At 38.3% G+C, this 16,297-nt stretch overlaps 1 protein-coding gene across 3 annotated transcripts in view; it reads right to left on the bottom strand.

Moving 5' to 3' along the window:
• Positions 1-16,297, bottom strand: part of atf2 (activating transcription factor 2) — a 153,056-nt gene that overhangs the window by 78,875 nt on the left and 57,884 nt on the right. For all 3 annotated transcript variants that reach the window (XM_043693568.1, XM_043693570.1, XM_043693569.1), the window contains exons 6-8: positions 6,451-6,623; positions 5,440-5,554; positions 566-673 (exon numbers count right to left, since the gene is read on the bottom strand). In XM_043693568.1, the coding sequence (XP_043549503.1) occupies positions 566-673; positions 5,440-5,554; positions 6,451-6,623 (396 nt within the window). The remainder of the gene's footprint in view (positions 1-565; positions 674-5,439; positions 5,555-6,450; positions 6,624-16,297) is intronic.

The raw sequence follows: 16,297 nt of genomic DNA, 5'->3' as shown, positions 1-16,297 counted from the left end.
CTTATCTCTCCACCCTTCAGGTTCTCTGCCTTTATTCCTGATGAAGGGCTTTTGCCCGAAACGTCGATTTTACTGCTCCTCCGATGCTGCCTGAACTGCTGTGCTTTTCCAGCACCACTAACCCAGAATCTAGTAACTAACTTGAAGCCAAATCTTGAAAGATTTGCAGTCATTGTTTTTGTCACGTCATATGCCACGAGAGAGAAGCATCAGCACTTTTCATGTTTAAAACTAGTTTTAGTCGCTTCTCACACTGACAGTCTGAAAATTCACAAGGAAAACCTTGTAAATACATTAAAACAAAAAAATGAAGAATATAACTAGCAAATAATTTAAAACAATCAGTTTTTCAAATTAATCACTACAAAAAAGGGTGCATACAGATGGAATCTGACAGCAAAAGGGGATATTAAAAGAATCCCCTTTTAATCATATTGTTAATCATATTTTTATTGGGTTCCACTTTTTTTTATTGCACTCTTGATTTACACTTAAGTACTAAAAAAATGATAAACGAATAAAAGCAAGAACAGTAACTTGAAGGTATACATATTTTTCTTTTTACCAGTTTAGCTTCTGACTGCATAGGTTGTGGAGAGGAAGGTTCAATGTTGCTGACTGGAGGACCTGGAATTCCAGGGATATTAGGCACCATGGTGACAGGCCTGATAATCTATCGTGTAGAAAATGGAACAGCACAATTAGAGCAGTCAATAAAATCTTTGTAATACCAATATATCTGCATTTATACCATTCTTTTCATACAGCTAAATATCCCAAGGCATTTCACAACCTGCCAACATGATTGCTTCATCAAGGAATTAAATTTCACATAACTTAGATGTGTGGTAAATTAAATACATTATAAGAATGCTGTTGCAGGATTCTTGTGGTGCAGTAGTAGTGTCCTCTTGGCCAGAAAGTCAGTATTTAATTCTCACATGCACTAGAGGCATATCACAGTGTACCAAAACATTGTGATTAAAATAATTACAAACATACCTTAAAGTCAAAAGGGCAAGTGAAGAAATAAAGGAATTCTGAGGCATAATTTCCAATCAGTTGAATATATATTCCCAGAAGTGAATGAAATTTTGCAAGGTGGAGGGAGAAGAGCAGGATCAGGATTCTAACAGATCTAGATATAACTAATGCAGGAAGAATATTTCCGATTACCAGGGAGTTTAGAACTAGGGCTCAAAGTTTAAGGATACAAGGTAGGCAATTTAGGACTGAGATGAGAAGTTTTTTTTTTAAGCAAGAGGGTGGCAAGCCTGTGAAATTCACTGCCACAGAAAGCAGTTAGATTAGATTAGATTACTTACAGTAGTGGAAACAGGCCCTTCGGCCCAACAAGTCCACACCAACCCGCCAAAGCGCATACCCCTACATTTACCCCTTACCTAACACTACGGGCAATTTAGCATGGCCAATTCACCTGACCTGCACATCTTTGGACTGTGGGAGGAAACCGGAGCACCCGGAGGAAACCCAAGCAGACACGGGGAGAACGTGCAAACTCCACACAGTCAGTCGCCTGAGTCGGGAATTGAACCCGGGTCTCTGGCGCTGTGAGGCAGCAGTGCTAACCACTGTGCCACCGTGCCGCCCACACAGTTGAGGTCACAAAAGTGTCAAGATATAGTTCTTAGGGCTAAAGGGATCAAAGGGCATGGGGTGAACATGGAAATACAATTCTGAGTTGGACGATCAGCCACAATTAGCATCAATGGTGAAGCAGGCACGAAGAGCTGAATGGCCTGCTCCAATTTTCTGTGTTGCTATGAGCAAGATGAGATATGCAAGAGATCAGAGTGAGGAACACAGGACTCATTAATTACACCCACATTTGCTGACATGTGAATATACAAACATTTAAATTACGAGTAAGCTGATCAGTTCCTCAAAGTTCTCCACCACTTGACAAGACAATGACTGATCTGATTGTAACCTGAACACACTTTCCTGGTTATTCCCTATATCTTTTGAATGTCTTGTTAGTAATCAGCCTATCTAATTCTACCTTAAAAATAAGAAATAACCCTACCGCCACTATTCTGAGGTAACAAGTTTCAACATACATAACACTCAAAAGGGAAATAATTTCTCTGCATCCCATCTTAAATATCAGAGTCTTTAATTTTAAATTATATCAACTGATTCTAGTCTCTTCATAAGGGGAAATACCTTTCAAAACAAAAACATTCTTTTAACATTCGGGACCGCAGTATCTCCTCCTCTGTGATTAATGATGCCCTCAACTGCATTTCCTCCATCTTCTGCACTTCTGCCCTCAAACCTCCTTCCCCCATAACAATAGAGTACCCTTAGTCCTCATGTACCATCCCACCAACCTCCAAATCCAACATATCATCCTCTGACATTTTTGCCACCAAAAAGGTATTTTCCTTCCCCACCTGTCTGCTTTCCGCAGGGACTATTCACCCCGTAACTCCCTCGTAAATTCTACACTCCGCACGACTTTCTCCACCACACCTGGTACATTTCCCGGCAACCCCAAGGGGTGAAACACCTGCCCCCACATCATCTTCTCACCTCCATCCAAGGCCCTAAAAAATCCTTCTAGATCGACCAGAGAATCACCAATACTCCATCAAACCTCATCTATCGCATTCATTGCTCCTGGTGTGGTCTCTTCCATATCAGGGAGACCAAACGCTGACTCGGGGACCGGTTGGCAGAGCATCTGCTTTCTGCACGCATCAACCAACCCGATCTTCCAGTTGCCACCCATTTTAATACTCCTTCCCACTCCCCCAGCGACATGTCAATACTTGGCCTCCTCCACTGCCAGAGTGAGGCCAAACATAAACTGGAGGAACACCTGAGACTTCATCTAAAGAGTTTACAGCCCAATGGCCTCAATATTGACTTCACCAGCTCCAAAATCTGTCCACCCCCAGCCTTATCCTATGTCCAGCATCCACTCACCGTAACTCCCCACCAACCTCCCTGACATGACCATTTTCCGACTCGCCTCTCTGCTCCACCCCTCCTCCTACCTGCAACCATCTACCTCGATCCCACCTACCCTTTCCCCAGCCCCAAACCCTCCCTCTATATAATTCTGGGCTCCCTCCCCAGTCCTGACAGAGGGCTTTGGCCTAAAATGTCAGCTTTCCTACTCCTCAGATTTGGTCTGACCTGCTGTGCTTTTCCAGCTTCACATCTATTAACTCTGGCTTCCAGCATCTGCATCTGTCTCCTTTCAACATTTAACCTGACAAGTTTCCTTAGGATCTTGTATGCTGCCAGAAGATAATCTTTAAGCCTTCTAAACTTCAATAAACACAGGTCCAATCTTTCTGCGCAAGACAACCTCAATTCCAGGAATTGACCAAGTTAATATTATTTGAATTTCTTCTAATGCAATTACATCCTTCCTTAAGTAAAGAGACCAAAACTGTGCACAACACATGTGTAGATTCAATATAGTCCTGCAGGACTGTAGCAAGATTACCCGACTTTAAAACTCCATCCCTTTTATAATAAAGGCAGATATTTGATTTGCCTTCCTAATCATAAACTTGTATGCTAGCTTTTTGTGAATCATGCACAAGGACATTCAGATCTCTCTGTACAGTGGTAAATAGTATTCTGCTTTTCTATTCTTTCCACCAAACTTCAGCCCACTCTTTTCACCTACTGATATTTCTTTGCAGACTCATTTGTGTTCTCTTCACAACTTACTTTCCTACCTTGAGACCACAATACAGTCAGCCCCTTCAACCAAATCATGAATGCAGATTGCAAGTAGTTGAGGCCTCAGCACTGATCTCTATGGTACTCCACTAGTTATAGTTTGCCAACTTGAAGATGATTTGTTTATCCTGATTCTCTGCATCTTGTCAGTTATTCAATCCTCTATCTCTGCTATTAAATCATCGCCTAACACTGCAAGTCATTATCTTGTCCTGCAACCAATGTGGTATATTATTAAATACTCTTTGGAAACTCAAATGCACTGAATCTACTTGCTCATTTTATCCACCCTGTTTGTTACATCTTCAAAGGACTATAATAAATCTGACAATCATAATTTCACTTACACAAAATTATATTTGCTATGTCTTTATAATATAATGTCTTCCTGCTCCCTCCTTAATAGATCGCAGTATTTTCTTAAAGACAGATGTTAAATGAACTGAACTATTGTTTCTTGCTTTCTGCCTCTCTACATTCTTGAATAGTGGAGTTACATTTATGGTTTTCCAATCCATTGGTGCCTTTCCAGAATCTAAGGTAGCTGTTAGCCCCATTTACTTTCTTAGTACTTTTTCCTCTAATGATGATTAAGATTACTTTAAATTCCTTAATTCCTTTGATGCTCATTTTTCTCTGATTCTGAAGATGCTTTTATATCTTCTACTGTGAAGGATGATGCAAAATACTTATTCAAAGTCGCTACCATTTCCTTGTTTCCCATGATTAATTCCCCAGTCTCACCCTCTAAGGTATCAAGTTGCAACTGCCCATTTCTTATTAAATGGTTGGTTTATATTTGAAATATCTGTTAAATTTGCAGCTTCAGAGTATCTAAATTTGGGCAGAACCTTCTAATTTCGCTGGCATCAAGTCTGAAGGCAGAAAGGGTATTCAATTATATGGGGTGGTGTTCTACCAGAACCCTGCTGCATTTCTACCTCCACCAGAAATAATTTCTGGGCAGAGAGGTTCACTGTCAGCTTTGATGCCCCTCCACTAATTGAGACTCTTCTGTAGCTGTACAAATTCTGCCATTGCCAGAATTAGCCCAGCTGCAAATGGGCCCGTTGCAATTTGATATGCATGACAAATTCGGGCTGTTTCTCACCTTAGGTTGACAGCAGTGACGAGAAAAGGGAGTGGCCCAATGAAAGCCACACTCCTGTGCTACAGACCCAGCCCCTGTTGCATTACTTATCTACAGCATATCTGCTCCATGCTTATAGACGCTGATGTGGATATCTTACCAGAAAGAACCCATGGCCTCCTCAGTGGTGCTCAGTGACTGCAATCCCTGCTGGCCTCTGATTAGCTAGCGGCTACTGTAAGGCATAAAATCTAGCCATTGAGTTTGATTCCAAGGAAAGGCCAAATGGTGGCCTTAAAACTAGCTGATTGGTGTGTGGTTTAGCAAGGTTTAGCAATATCAGATAGCATGGGTCCCTTATTGGCTATCCAGCCAGAAGGCAAGTCCCTGACACAACAACAAAATTCTATGTTTGGTGTGGAGAATGAAATCACAATATGCCCTTCTGTAGAAGCTTACAGACTTTCATTGCCATTAGTGAAATAAGAAACTTGCTCATTTCATATACTAACATACAAAGATTAAGCAAAGACCACACCCCTCACCGAAACATATTAAAATTGATTAACATACTACAGAAATATAAAAGGTTAATGTAATATTCTAATATGCTTTTGTCCACTTACAGGAACTGTTGTATGAATACGGACAGATGGGTTTGTGATTGATGCAGGAATAGTGACAGGCATGGTCTGTCCATTAGGTAGCTGTAACAAGAGAGGAACTGAACCAGATACTGGTCTAGAAATAAGCAAAATTTTAGAATTACTGTAACTGCAGTTCGAATAAACATTGGTACAATTATTAGAAGCATACTTTTAAATTGTACAACTGTGCAGGTGAAACAATTCAAATTGCACTAATTTATAAATGATTTCAAAGCTTTAACTACTCACCCCTTCATTCAAAATTTTTAAATTTTGTTGGAATCAATTCTATATGAAATTATGACCTTTTCCCAAAATACTTAGCTTTTTCTTAAGGTATAACCAAAAAAAAAACCTTGGAATAAAGAACTTGAACTTATACAAGCACATTACAACCAAATTAACGACTTAAAGCAGTCTTTGTAACAATGTTTAATAAGCATGGAGGTCAAGTTGCATGCAATAACATCCCATAAACAATAAATGAGATGAACAACCAGCCTGTGGTGGTGTTAGGTCAAAACTGTTGTAGAAGAATAGGAGAAATCCCTGCTCCTATATAAACAGTGGCATAGAATATTTTACATCTATTTGACCAGGCAGAAAAGATATTAGTTTAAGGTCTCATCCAAACGGCAGTACTTTTGACAATGTAACATTCCCTTACAATTGTACTGAATTGTCAGTCCATATTGCACGCTCAAGACTACGGTGGGGCTTAAACACATTTTCTGACTCAAAAGAAACAATGCTATCAAGTGCTAACCTGACATCTAATTTCTTTTAATCTCAAATTTCGAACATCTGCAGTTGCTTCCATTCTTGCACAACTTGTTAGATTCTGATTGGATCATTCAGTTACTTTTTAATTAAGAAACTTTCAAGCAAATTTCGTTTTATCTGGACAAGCAGATGCTGAGACCAAAACTTCCCAATATTTGATTGGACTATATTTGACATCATAAATGAAAAACAATTCTCAATACTTACACTATATTTCTGTTTGTTGGTGGAGTCTGTGTGATGACAGAAGTAGAGGTTGGAGAGGGCAAAGCCTGTTGTATGACAACACCAGTTTCTGAATTTGCAAGTAGTACATTAGGAACTTGCAAAGATGCTGGACGAATAGTTGATACAGTTTGTGTTTGTTGTAATGGGGCATCCTATATCAAAATTTCAAAATGATATTAACTTGATTTTTTAACAAGTACACATAACTCTAGCAGCTCTGCCATGTTATTTATAATAGTGAGTTCGAGGATAAGATTATTTATTCTTTGTAACACTGAATACATTATCAAGTCTACTGATGCATAGTAATCAATGCTAGAAGAGGATAGGGAGGAAGAAATCTGGAAAGAAGAACAGAAAGAGGATGACAATGACAAAGAAGAGGTAAAGGATGCAACAGAAGAGGATTGTGAGGGGAAGACACAAGAGCAGCAGCAGGTTGGACATGGGAGACAAACCAGGAGAAAGAAAACAGGTACGAAAAGAAAAACAGAATGGAGCTGGGGATGAGATGGAGGTTAGGAAGCTGTCAATAGGAAATCAAAGTCCTCAAGTGAAGTGGTGGTAAGGTGTGTAAATTTATACCTATTATCCACCAAAACACAGATCCATTTATCGGTGTTTTCCTTTTTAAGCTCTCAAGATTTGTGCATGAGATCAAATAAACAGACTGCAGCATCAGAAAGGGCTTTTGTGGGAGTGTCAAGACTCACAAAATGTTTACAAATCCTGAAATCTCAACACTTTGGTCAAATCCATAAGCTAGGAAAAGCTTTCAAAGGTGGAGGAAGAAGACTTAAGAAAGGCAGATGAGGCTCTGTCTAAAGGGCATAAAACTATTTTGCAGTGTTAAGCAGTTCTGCTCAAATAAATAAGATCCACGCTAAAAGTTAATCTGAAGATAATGGTTCAATAACAACTTGCCTTTAATGTACTAAAATGTCCCAAGCGTTTCACCAACAAATAAAATTTGATATCAAGGAACAGGCAGATTATAGAACAAATGAAGTAGGTTTAAATGGATTTTGAAAGGGAATGAGGTAGTAATGTTTAGGGATGAAACTTCTGTGCCTAGGGCCCAGATTGTTAAAAGCATGGCTGCCAAAGGTGAAGTCATTAGAATCAGGAATGACCAAGAAAGAGGCCAGAATTTGAAGAAGGCAGAGATTTTGGTGAGCTGTAAAGCTAAAAAAACGTTACGGAGGTAGGAAAAGGTGTGGCCATGGAGGAATTTGAAAACAAAGATGAGAACTTTGAGATTGAGACACTACCTTATTGGGAGGCAATCTAAACCAACAAGCAGAGAGATGGTGAAAGAATAAGGTTGCACTTTTTTTTCCATTTGTAAAGGTACTGTTGCAGCACGTGTCACAAGTTAGCAGTTCGTAGTGTCAGATTTTAGTTTCCAAATTAAATTATACATCATGAAAGATCTTTCTTTAATAATATACGGTGCTATTAAACCTACATTCAAATGCTGACTTGTTTAAAACTGATTCTATCTTTGACAGAACTTTATCTAGGAGCTTTTACTGCACTACTGGAAGGTGGGTGGCAATTACAACATGATAAATTTATCTCAGCAGTTTCCATTACAAATTTGTCCAGGAATTTATGAAGAGGAATGGAAGTTAGTGCAATGTACAAAGTTTACAATGCATTACTACTGTCAATTGCCTGTGGCAATACACACAATCATTTGATGAATACAAGTTTGGTTTTACAGGTACAAAAATGTTAATGGGATTGGGAGACTTCAGAAACATTCCTTTTAGAGCAATCTGTAACTGGATTGTGAATAGGTAGAAAATCCTGATAGTAATTTCTAATGATAATTGTTGACAGACAAGAGCAACTAATAAACACAAACATTAGGAAGTAAGGTTTGTGACAGGATGCAAAGCTGCTCATGACTGAGGTGCCTTACTAGGCCACTAAAGAGGGCATTAGAGGTCAAGTACATATTGTGAGACTGGAGTCAAGTGCTGGCTAAATCAGGCAGAGTGGCCAGACTCCCTTTGCTGAAGGTCTTTTGTGAACCATTTGAGGTTTTAAAATAATCTAGCAGTATTGAAGGTAATTTATTCCTGGGGCTAACCCATAAATTATCAAATTTATTGAATTTAATTTTACAACTTTTCATTATGGGATTTGAAGTCATAACTTGTAATGCACATCTGATGCAAGCTTTTTTATGTTATAGATAATAACACTGCAGTTTTTGAAGTAGCCAATAGAAAGCATAAGATGAACTTGTGAACAGGATACGATGATCAATTTCAATATATATTTCAAAGATATATAGCATCATTTTGCTGAACCATGGTTTATGGTCCATCAATTGTAAAACTGTTAAAATCAATCATACAATCAAAGCAAAATCAGTCCCGTTATGATATATTCCAAAGAAATTTAGTCAAACACAATGGCAACTTCACTGTGAATGTTTTCTGCATGCTCATTTTATTAATAACATTGATTTATTCATTAAAAGTTGATTAGAAGAACAGACAAAATTTGCGAAAAACACACATGATAGAATGTGGGATGTTGATTCAATGCCTCAAGGTAAATAAGTGTGCATTCCTACTAATTGCATCAAAAGTGTCAAACTTGACCGAAAAAAGAAACTGCAACTACTTGATATTGTAGATTACAAATAATTCATACAAGGTGACACCAACAAACCAACAATACAACCAGAAGCCTATTCCATCCATTAAATTAAACCATACTATTTCAGCAGTTAATTGCCACTATCACAGCAAAGGAGAAAGTGAGGACTGCAGATGCTGGAGATCAGAGTCAAAGAGTGTAGTGCTAGAAAAGCACAGCTCGTCAGGCAACAGACAAGGAGCAGGAGAATCGACATTTCAGGCATAAGTCCTTCATCAGAAATGAGGCTTGTGCACCAAGGGGGCTGAGAGATAAATGGGGGGCAGGGCAAGGGAGAAGAATAAGGCTGGGGAGGGGGGGAGGGTAGCTGAGAGTGTGATAGGTAGCTGAAGGGGGGGCTTCCCACTTATCTGCTCCATCCTACTCTCCAACCTATCACTTTCACCACCACCCCCTCCCTCTTCATCTACCAATTGCATTCCCAGCTACCTTCCCTCAGCCCCATCCCCCTCCCACTTATCTCTCAATCCCCTTGGCGCACAAGGCTCAATCCTGATGAAGGGCTTATGCCTGAAACGTTAATTCTCCTGTTCCTCGGATGCTGCTTGACCGGCTGTATTTTTCCAGTACCATACTCTTTGACTATCACAGCAAACTCTCAATCTATTACTCCTATTGTATTGAATATTGAATGCAGCATTTATGTTGTTTTAATAGAATGTGCGAGGAGAAAGTGAGGACTGCAGATGCTGGAGATCAGAGCTGAAAATGTGTTGCTGGAAAAGCGCAGCAGGTCAGGCAGCATCCAAGGAACAGGAGAATCGACGTTTCGGGCATAAGCCCTCCTTCAGGAATTCCTGAAGAAGGGCTTATGCCCGAAACGTCAATTCTCCTTTTCCTTGGATGCTGCCTGACCTGCTGCGCTTTTCCAGCAACACATTTTCAGCCTTAATAGAATGTGCGTCAAGTCTGTCATTTCTAGCGACAGCTGCTAGGCCGAGCCAAGATGGGACTGAAAGTCAGAAGTTGATTTCTATCATTTTTAACTATAGTTTAACAGAAGATACTTTGGCCCCCAGAATGCATCACAAATCACAACACAGATCAATAGGATGACAAATATATTTAGACAAATTTGATACCACGGTTACTTAAAAAACAATGTGGCATATATACTGAGCCTCCACTGACTATTATGATCACCAGGATCTTTCGAATCACTGATTCAAAACGGTGAATTGTGCATTTACACATAATATAATAACACGCATAACCTGCAAATAACACACAGCTCAAACAGCTGGAATAGTTCATACATTTGGAGAAATTTTAAAATGTCATTCTTAAAGAAATAGCAGACATGGAAGATTGACAATTTGATTTGTCTGCTGCATTGTTAGAGCACTTTTTTTTACAAGTTTGCTATGAAATATCTACTATGGAACTAAATAAAATGATTTAGAAGGCTATAGGAATACCACAGAAGAACATTTTAAAAATTAATTAAGTTCTTTATCACAGCTTTCAGAAACATCCCAAATCCTTCACATAAAACAAATTCGGTCTTTGAGTTACTGATATTATGAGATCAACTGTTTTGTACTTCATAAAAATAGACAAATGGCAGTGACACAAATGTCCAGTTAATGTTTCAAAAAAAGCATAAAATGTGGCCTTCTTGCCTAGAACCCAGGTTTGAATCCCCCAATCTGGTGAAAGGTCCAGCCAATGCATAGAAATAACTCTTATCAAAATTACAAATCATCATCCAAACTCACTCTCTTCATCATTATCAAACTGCCAATCAAGTCTGTCACTTGGTTGACAATAGTATCTACCTCCCAACATCTGTCCTCCATTAGGATGGGAACGCACTCCGCTGTTTCCATTCTTTATCTAATCAGTGCTAGAAAATCACCTGTAACATGTACCCACACCATTATCTCTAGTTTCCCTGAAAATTTAACCACGGCCTCTGCCATTTCTGTCATATATCCTGCCCTTCTCTCTTAACATCATCATTCGAAACTGCATGGTCCATTCTCACATGTTTGATAACACCAAGCTAAACCTCACCAGCACTCTCCTCACTCTACCACTGCCTTTAAATTATCTGACTGCTTGTCTGAAATTTGTGCAGCAAGAGTAGACAATTCCTCCAATTTAATACTGGAAAGACCCAAAGCGTTGGTCTTTGATCCTTGCCATGAACTTTGTTCCTTAGCTACTGACTCCAGCTACTGGCAACTGCTTAATGCATAAGCAGAATGAGAACGATAATATTTTATGTGTTTTGTGGCTTCCTATATGTTATCACATGTAACATATATTACAGAGTCGTGTTTGTATTGGTATCTAGAAGTTTATTAACAACTAACTAGGTACATTAATATCATTTCTCAGATGTACTAGTCTGGATAGGAGCAAATTACTGCAGATGCTGGGATCTGAACTAAAAACAAATGCTGGAGATCACAGCGGGTCAGGCAACATTCATGGAGGGACAGAGGTAATGTTTCGAATCTAAATGACTCTCTGATGAAGAGTCATCTCCAACATTTGTTGTTTTCAATACAAGTCTGCGGGTTATTTGCATACTTAAATTACTATTTCATTATATATGCAGTTGACTGGCTGACTAACAGACCAATTTGCAAACTGACAAGCAACTGAATTTATAGAGTGTAAGATATGGACCTTTCATACCTAAGTGTAACATGTTGTGATGTCATCTGTCTTAAAGAGAACTGCGCAACAGAACTGCATCACAGTTTAAAAAGATGAGTTTTTAGTCACTTATCTCTGCATAACCAGGACTGGATATTTCCACTTCCACAGCTTCACCCACACCTCCCCTCAGGCTCATCTGATGCTACTGAAGCCTTTGCAACTTCTAGACCAGACCTTTCCAACACACCTCATGGCCATATTCTACCCTCTGTAAACTGGAGATTATCTAAAAATCTGATGCCCATGTCCTTGATCATCCATCACCACTACATCAACCTATGCTATCTACCATTTAATCAATGTCTTAGCTTTAAAAATTTCACAAGTGTCTTCAAATCCCTTCATGATCTCAGCCTTTCTAATCTCTAATCACCTCAACCCCACAGCACTCCGTATCTTTAATCCTCCAATTCTGGTTGCTTCAAAGTTCCCAAATTTAAATACTCCACCATTCTTGTGCCTTCAGCTCTAGAATTTCATCCTTAAAGGTCTCTGTCTACTTGTCCTTCTTTAAAGATGTTCCTCAAACTTACCCCTTTGACATAGATTTTAGTTATCTGCCCCAATATATCCTTACGTGGCTCAGTGCTAAATTTTGCTTTATAATGCTCCAACAAAGTGCATTTGGACACTTTATTATGTTAAAGGCATTTTTTAAACACAGCTTTGATAGAGTTGAATTCTCATCTCTGACATTCCATGCAAAATTTCAATGATCTTTCAGCCTACCATACATTAATATTTAAGTTTTGGAGTGAATCCCACAGTTTCCAACTCAGGTGGAAGACTGTTACCACTATTTAAAGCTGACATTAAATCCATCCAATAATGAATAGGCAATAATAAATTTAATGAGATCATAAATGTCCTCCATAAATGATTGACCTCCCAGGTACATTATTTTATTCCAAGCTCTGCTGACTTTCTTAGCAACCCTTATCACTTTTATAGCAAATGTATTTCCATAAAAGAATAAATTTTATACATTAACAAATATAATTTTTTAAAAAATTCACCTACAGAAATATTAATCATTTGCTTTTTGCGTATTTAAGAAAACTTAAGTCATACTTCCAGTAACCTTGCATTTTGTTTATATGATTCAGTAGCACTTCAAGCATCACAAATACTTTTGCCTTTACTATATCTGCTATCTCATTCAACTATTATACAACTTCACATTTATATATCTCAATGAAATCCTTGTTAACAATCTTTCTAGATTTAAGTATTAACATCTAGACTACCATGAAAAAAACTCTGCAATGCCTTATTACAGACTTCTGCCACTAGATGCAGCTGCAGTGCCTATCCACTAAAAAGAAAAAGAATGTATGAGATACAATTTTCCATGGTACAGGAAGGCATGGAATCATAGGCGTGCTTCTAAAATGAACTGAAAATAAATTATACCTTATATGTCAAAAGATGATTTGTATAGAGCTGCATCAATACAACAAGCGATCATAAGCAACATGCCACACAGTGCTTAGTTAGCCCATGGTCACTTACGGTATAAAAATATATAAACAATTGGGAACTAGGGACAAATGCAAAGTATTTACATGAGACACCAAACTGATTAATGGAGTTTTAAACAACAGGAACACAACATTAAACAGTGGTAACAGTTTTCCACCTGAGTTGGAGGCTGTGGCATCCACACTCCAAAACTTAAATATTGACATACAGTAGTTGATACTTCAGTGAAGTATTGCATGGAGTGTCAGAGATGAGAACTCAACTCCGTCAAAACTGCATTTAAAAAATACCTTTAACGTAATAAAGTGTCTGAAGGCACTTCACTGGATCATTATAAACCAAATGCAGTAATGCTAAATAGATCAAATGGTTAGATGTGATGCTTATTGGCATTGATGGTATAAGTTCAGTTCTCGTACTGACTGAGGTAGTTCTTGGTGCATGCCTCTTCTACTCGCGTCTCTACAATATAAGGAAAGCTAGAGATTGAGAAATGTAGGTAGACATAATAAACAAACATTGGACAACATGTAGACAGAGAAGAAACCAAAAACAATGGGATTAAAATCGATTTAAAAGATGATGTCATAAACATCCAAGAGCATTTAAAATATAAGGCAATGAGACTAGAAAATGAAAATAAAGAAGGGCAATATAACTAGACTATATGAGACAATGCAGAAGACTGACTTTAGGTATTGACAGTTAGCTCAACAAAACTATCAGTGTAGCAGCCAGCCAGATATTCAATGTAGGGTCAGAAGGATAGAACATAAATTCTCAAGCCTGTACTATAATCATCCTTGGAGTTGTATGTACAATCCTGGTTGCAATGTTACTGCAAGAAAACGCAGACATTGGTGATAGTGCTCAAAACAGCAACCAAACTATATGCAAAGAATCTGAATTACTGTGCAATGAAAACAGAGTGTGAAAATAAATTAAGGGAGAATGGTTAGATATTTAAAGAGGTGGGTGATCGAACAGGGTGACTTTGAGAGAGTTGTCAGATAGTTTTTTTTATGAATACTTTGTTTTGAAATATATGCATTGATACAGTATAATAATTCAAAGGTATGAACTGTAAGCAACAGACTTATAAGTGGACTGAGCTAGCAGCGAAGAAGTTGTTATATTGTGCTAATAACTCAAATTGCTAGAAAAATAATATGAAGTTCAGGAAACTGCATAAAATCATAGCAATTTGTGGTGAGGAAGATATACACCATGAAATGTGCAATTCCATAAATTGTTGGATGGATTTTTGTCAGTCTGCAAGGATCCTTGCAAAAAGCAGGAACACACTATCCATCTCCTTTTGATTGTTAACAAGTTGCTGTATTTATACCCTAAATACAAATGACACTCGTCACAGTCATTTAGCATTGGTATTTCACATTGTAAGGATCTTGTTAATCATGTGATTTGTGATCCGGAGTCTTGGAGCTTCAGAAAGGGAACAGTTGAAACTATTAATATCACTATTGCAGATAAAATTTGTTCTCAGAGGTCTTTTTCAATTGAACTTTCCTCCTTAATTTTTCTTTGTGTCTGTCTCTCTCTTAGTCCAATATTTCTTCACTTTCTATTTCTCTTTCTATATCTAATTTGATTCAAATTCATCGACTGCCCTTTTCTAATGTTAAATTTGATTGGTTAAAAGGATAGACCATTGATTCGCCTAGATTTTCATGAGGTCTCTCTCTGGTGTTGCTACGATATATTTGCAGCAAATTGCCATGAAAAAGTTTTGATCTGAAGGTTGAAGTAATTCCCAGCACTTGTCAAGAGGTGAGCTGCTCCAGCAGTTTCTGGGTTGTTATTCAATTTCTACAGTGTTATGAGTGCATTTACATTATTTTGTGCTACTTCCTGCACAATTGCTTACTTTTTCAAAAGTTGAAATTAACCTAGTGACTCCCTAGAGATTTTGTCAAGCGCAACTTGTTACCCAGACATATTGTGGGATTCTATGTGCCTTAATGCCCGGAGTATTTTTCAGGAGATAGTGAATTACTCTCCAGTGGTATGATGGAAAAGCGTCTCTACTATTTTCTTTTTTGTCATCTATTCTGTTCTCTTCACTATGCAGCTATACATATTTCTATATAGTTCAATGTTCTCTCCCCATCCATGTGGGCAATTTTTAACTCCAAGCACGTGAGTTGGCAGTGATTGAACAATAGAAGTTACTGTGCATGAATTAAGTGAGATTTCATTCAAATACGACAATGACAACTTTAATACTGCGCTGAATTGATGCTTAAACTTGCCTCTGTTTCCCTGGTCACTTTCCCAAGCTTTGAAAATCTGTTCTGCTGAAGTAAAATTTGGAACCAAGTAAAAAAGTATTTTTGAACAGTCACATTGATGCCTTTCTCCCCCAAAAATGTTTTGCATCAATAAGCACCCAATCACATTCAAAGAGGAAATGTGACAAGTACTTTTCTTGCCAGCATCGAAATGTGTAATCTTGAGGAGGAAGTGGGCATGTTGGACCCAAATGTCCTTCTGTAAAAATCGATAATTTTTATTGTCTATCCACTCCCATTTCACTTGGGGTTTAAAATGAGCCACATGGATGAGAAGAGAGCATTCAACGACAGATTCCAACTCAATCAGTACACTTTCAACTCTATTCATGTAACACATTTTCAAGTTAACACTGGAACCCACATTCGTACTGTTGTGATGATATTCAAATAGAAATTGAGAAAGGAGTACAAGTTTAGTTCAGGGTCAAGTAAAACATGGGAAAGAAGGATAAATGTGGAAGAGGCTTTGGAATATGGAGGTAGCACTCTAACATGGGACATGGGATATGGAAGATATGAGGGGATATGGAGGGTACACTAGGCATTTGGAATTGAGGTGGGTGAGGCATAATAGTGCTGAACATCATTTACAAAAATGGTCAATGCCCCAGTGAGCAGGTCTTCTAATGTGGCATTTTCAACATCTGCTCAGCTGGACCTGCTTTCGGAGGCAGGAGCCTGAT

This window comes from Chiloscyllium plagiosum, chromosome 7, assembly GCF_004010195.1.
Source record: "Chiloscyllium plagiosum isolate BGI_BamShark_2017 chromosome 7, ASM401019v2, whole genome shotgun sequence".
Classification (NCBI taxonomy): Eukaryota; Metazoa; Chordata; class Chondrichthyes; order Orectolobiformes; family Hemiscylliidae; genus Chiloscyllium; species Chiloscyllium plagiosum.
The sequence above is the reverse complement of the archived record's forward strand: the minus strand, read 5'-3'. Positions and strand labels throughout refer to the sequence as shown.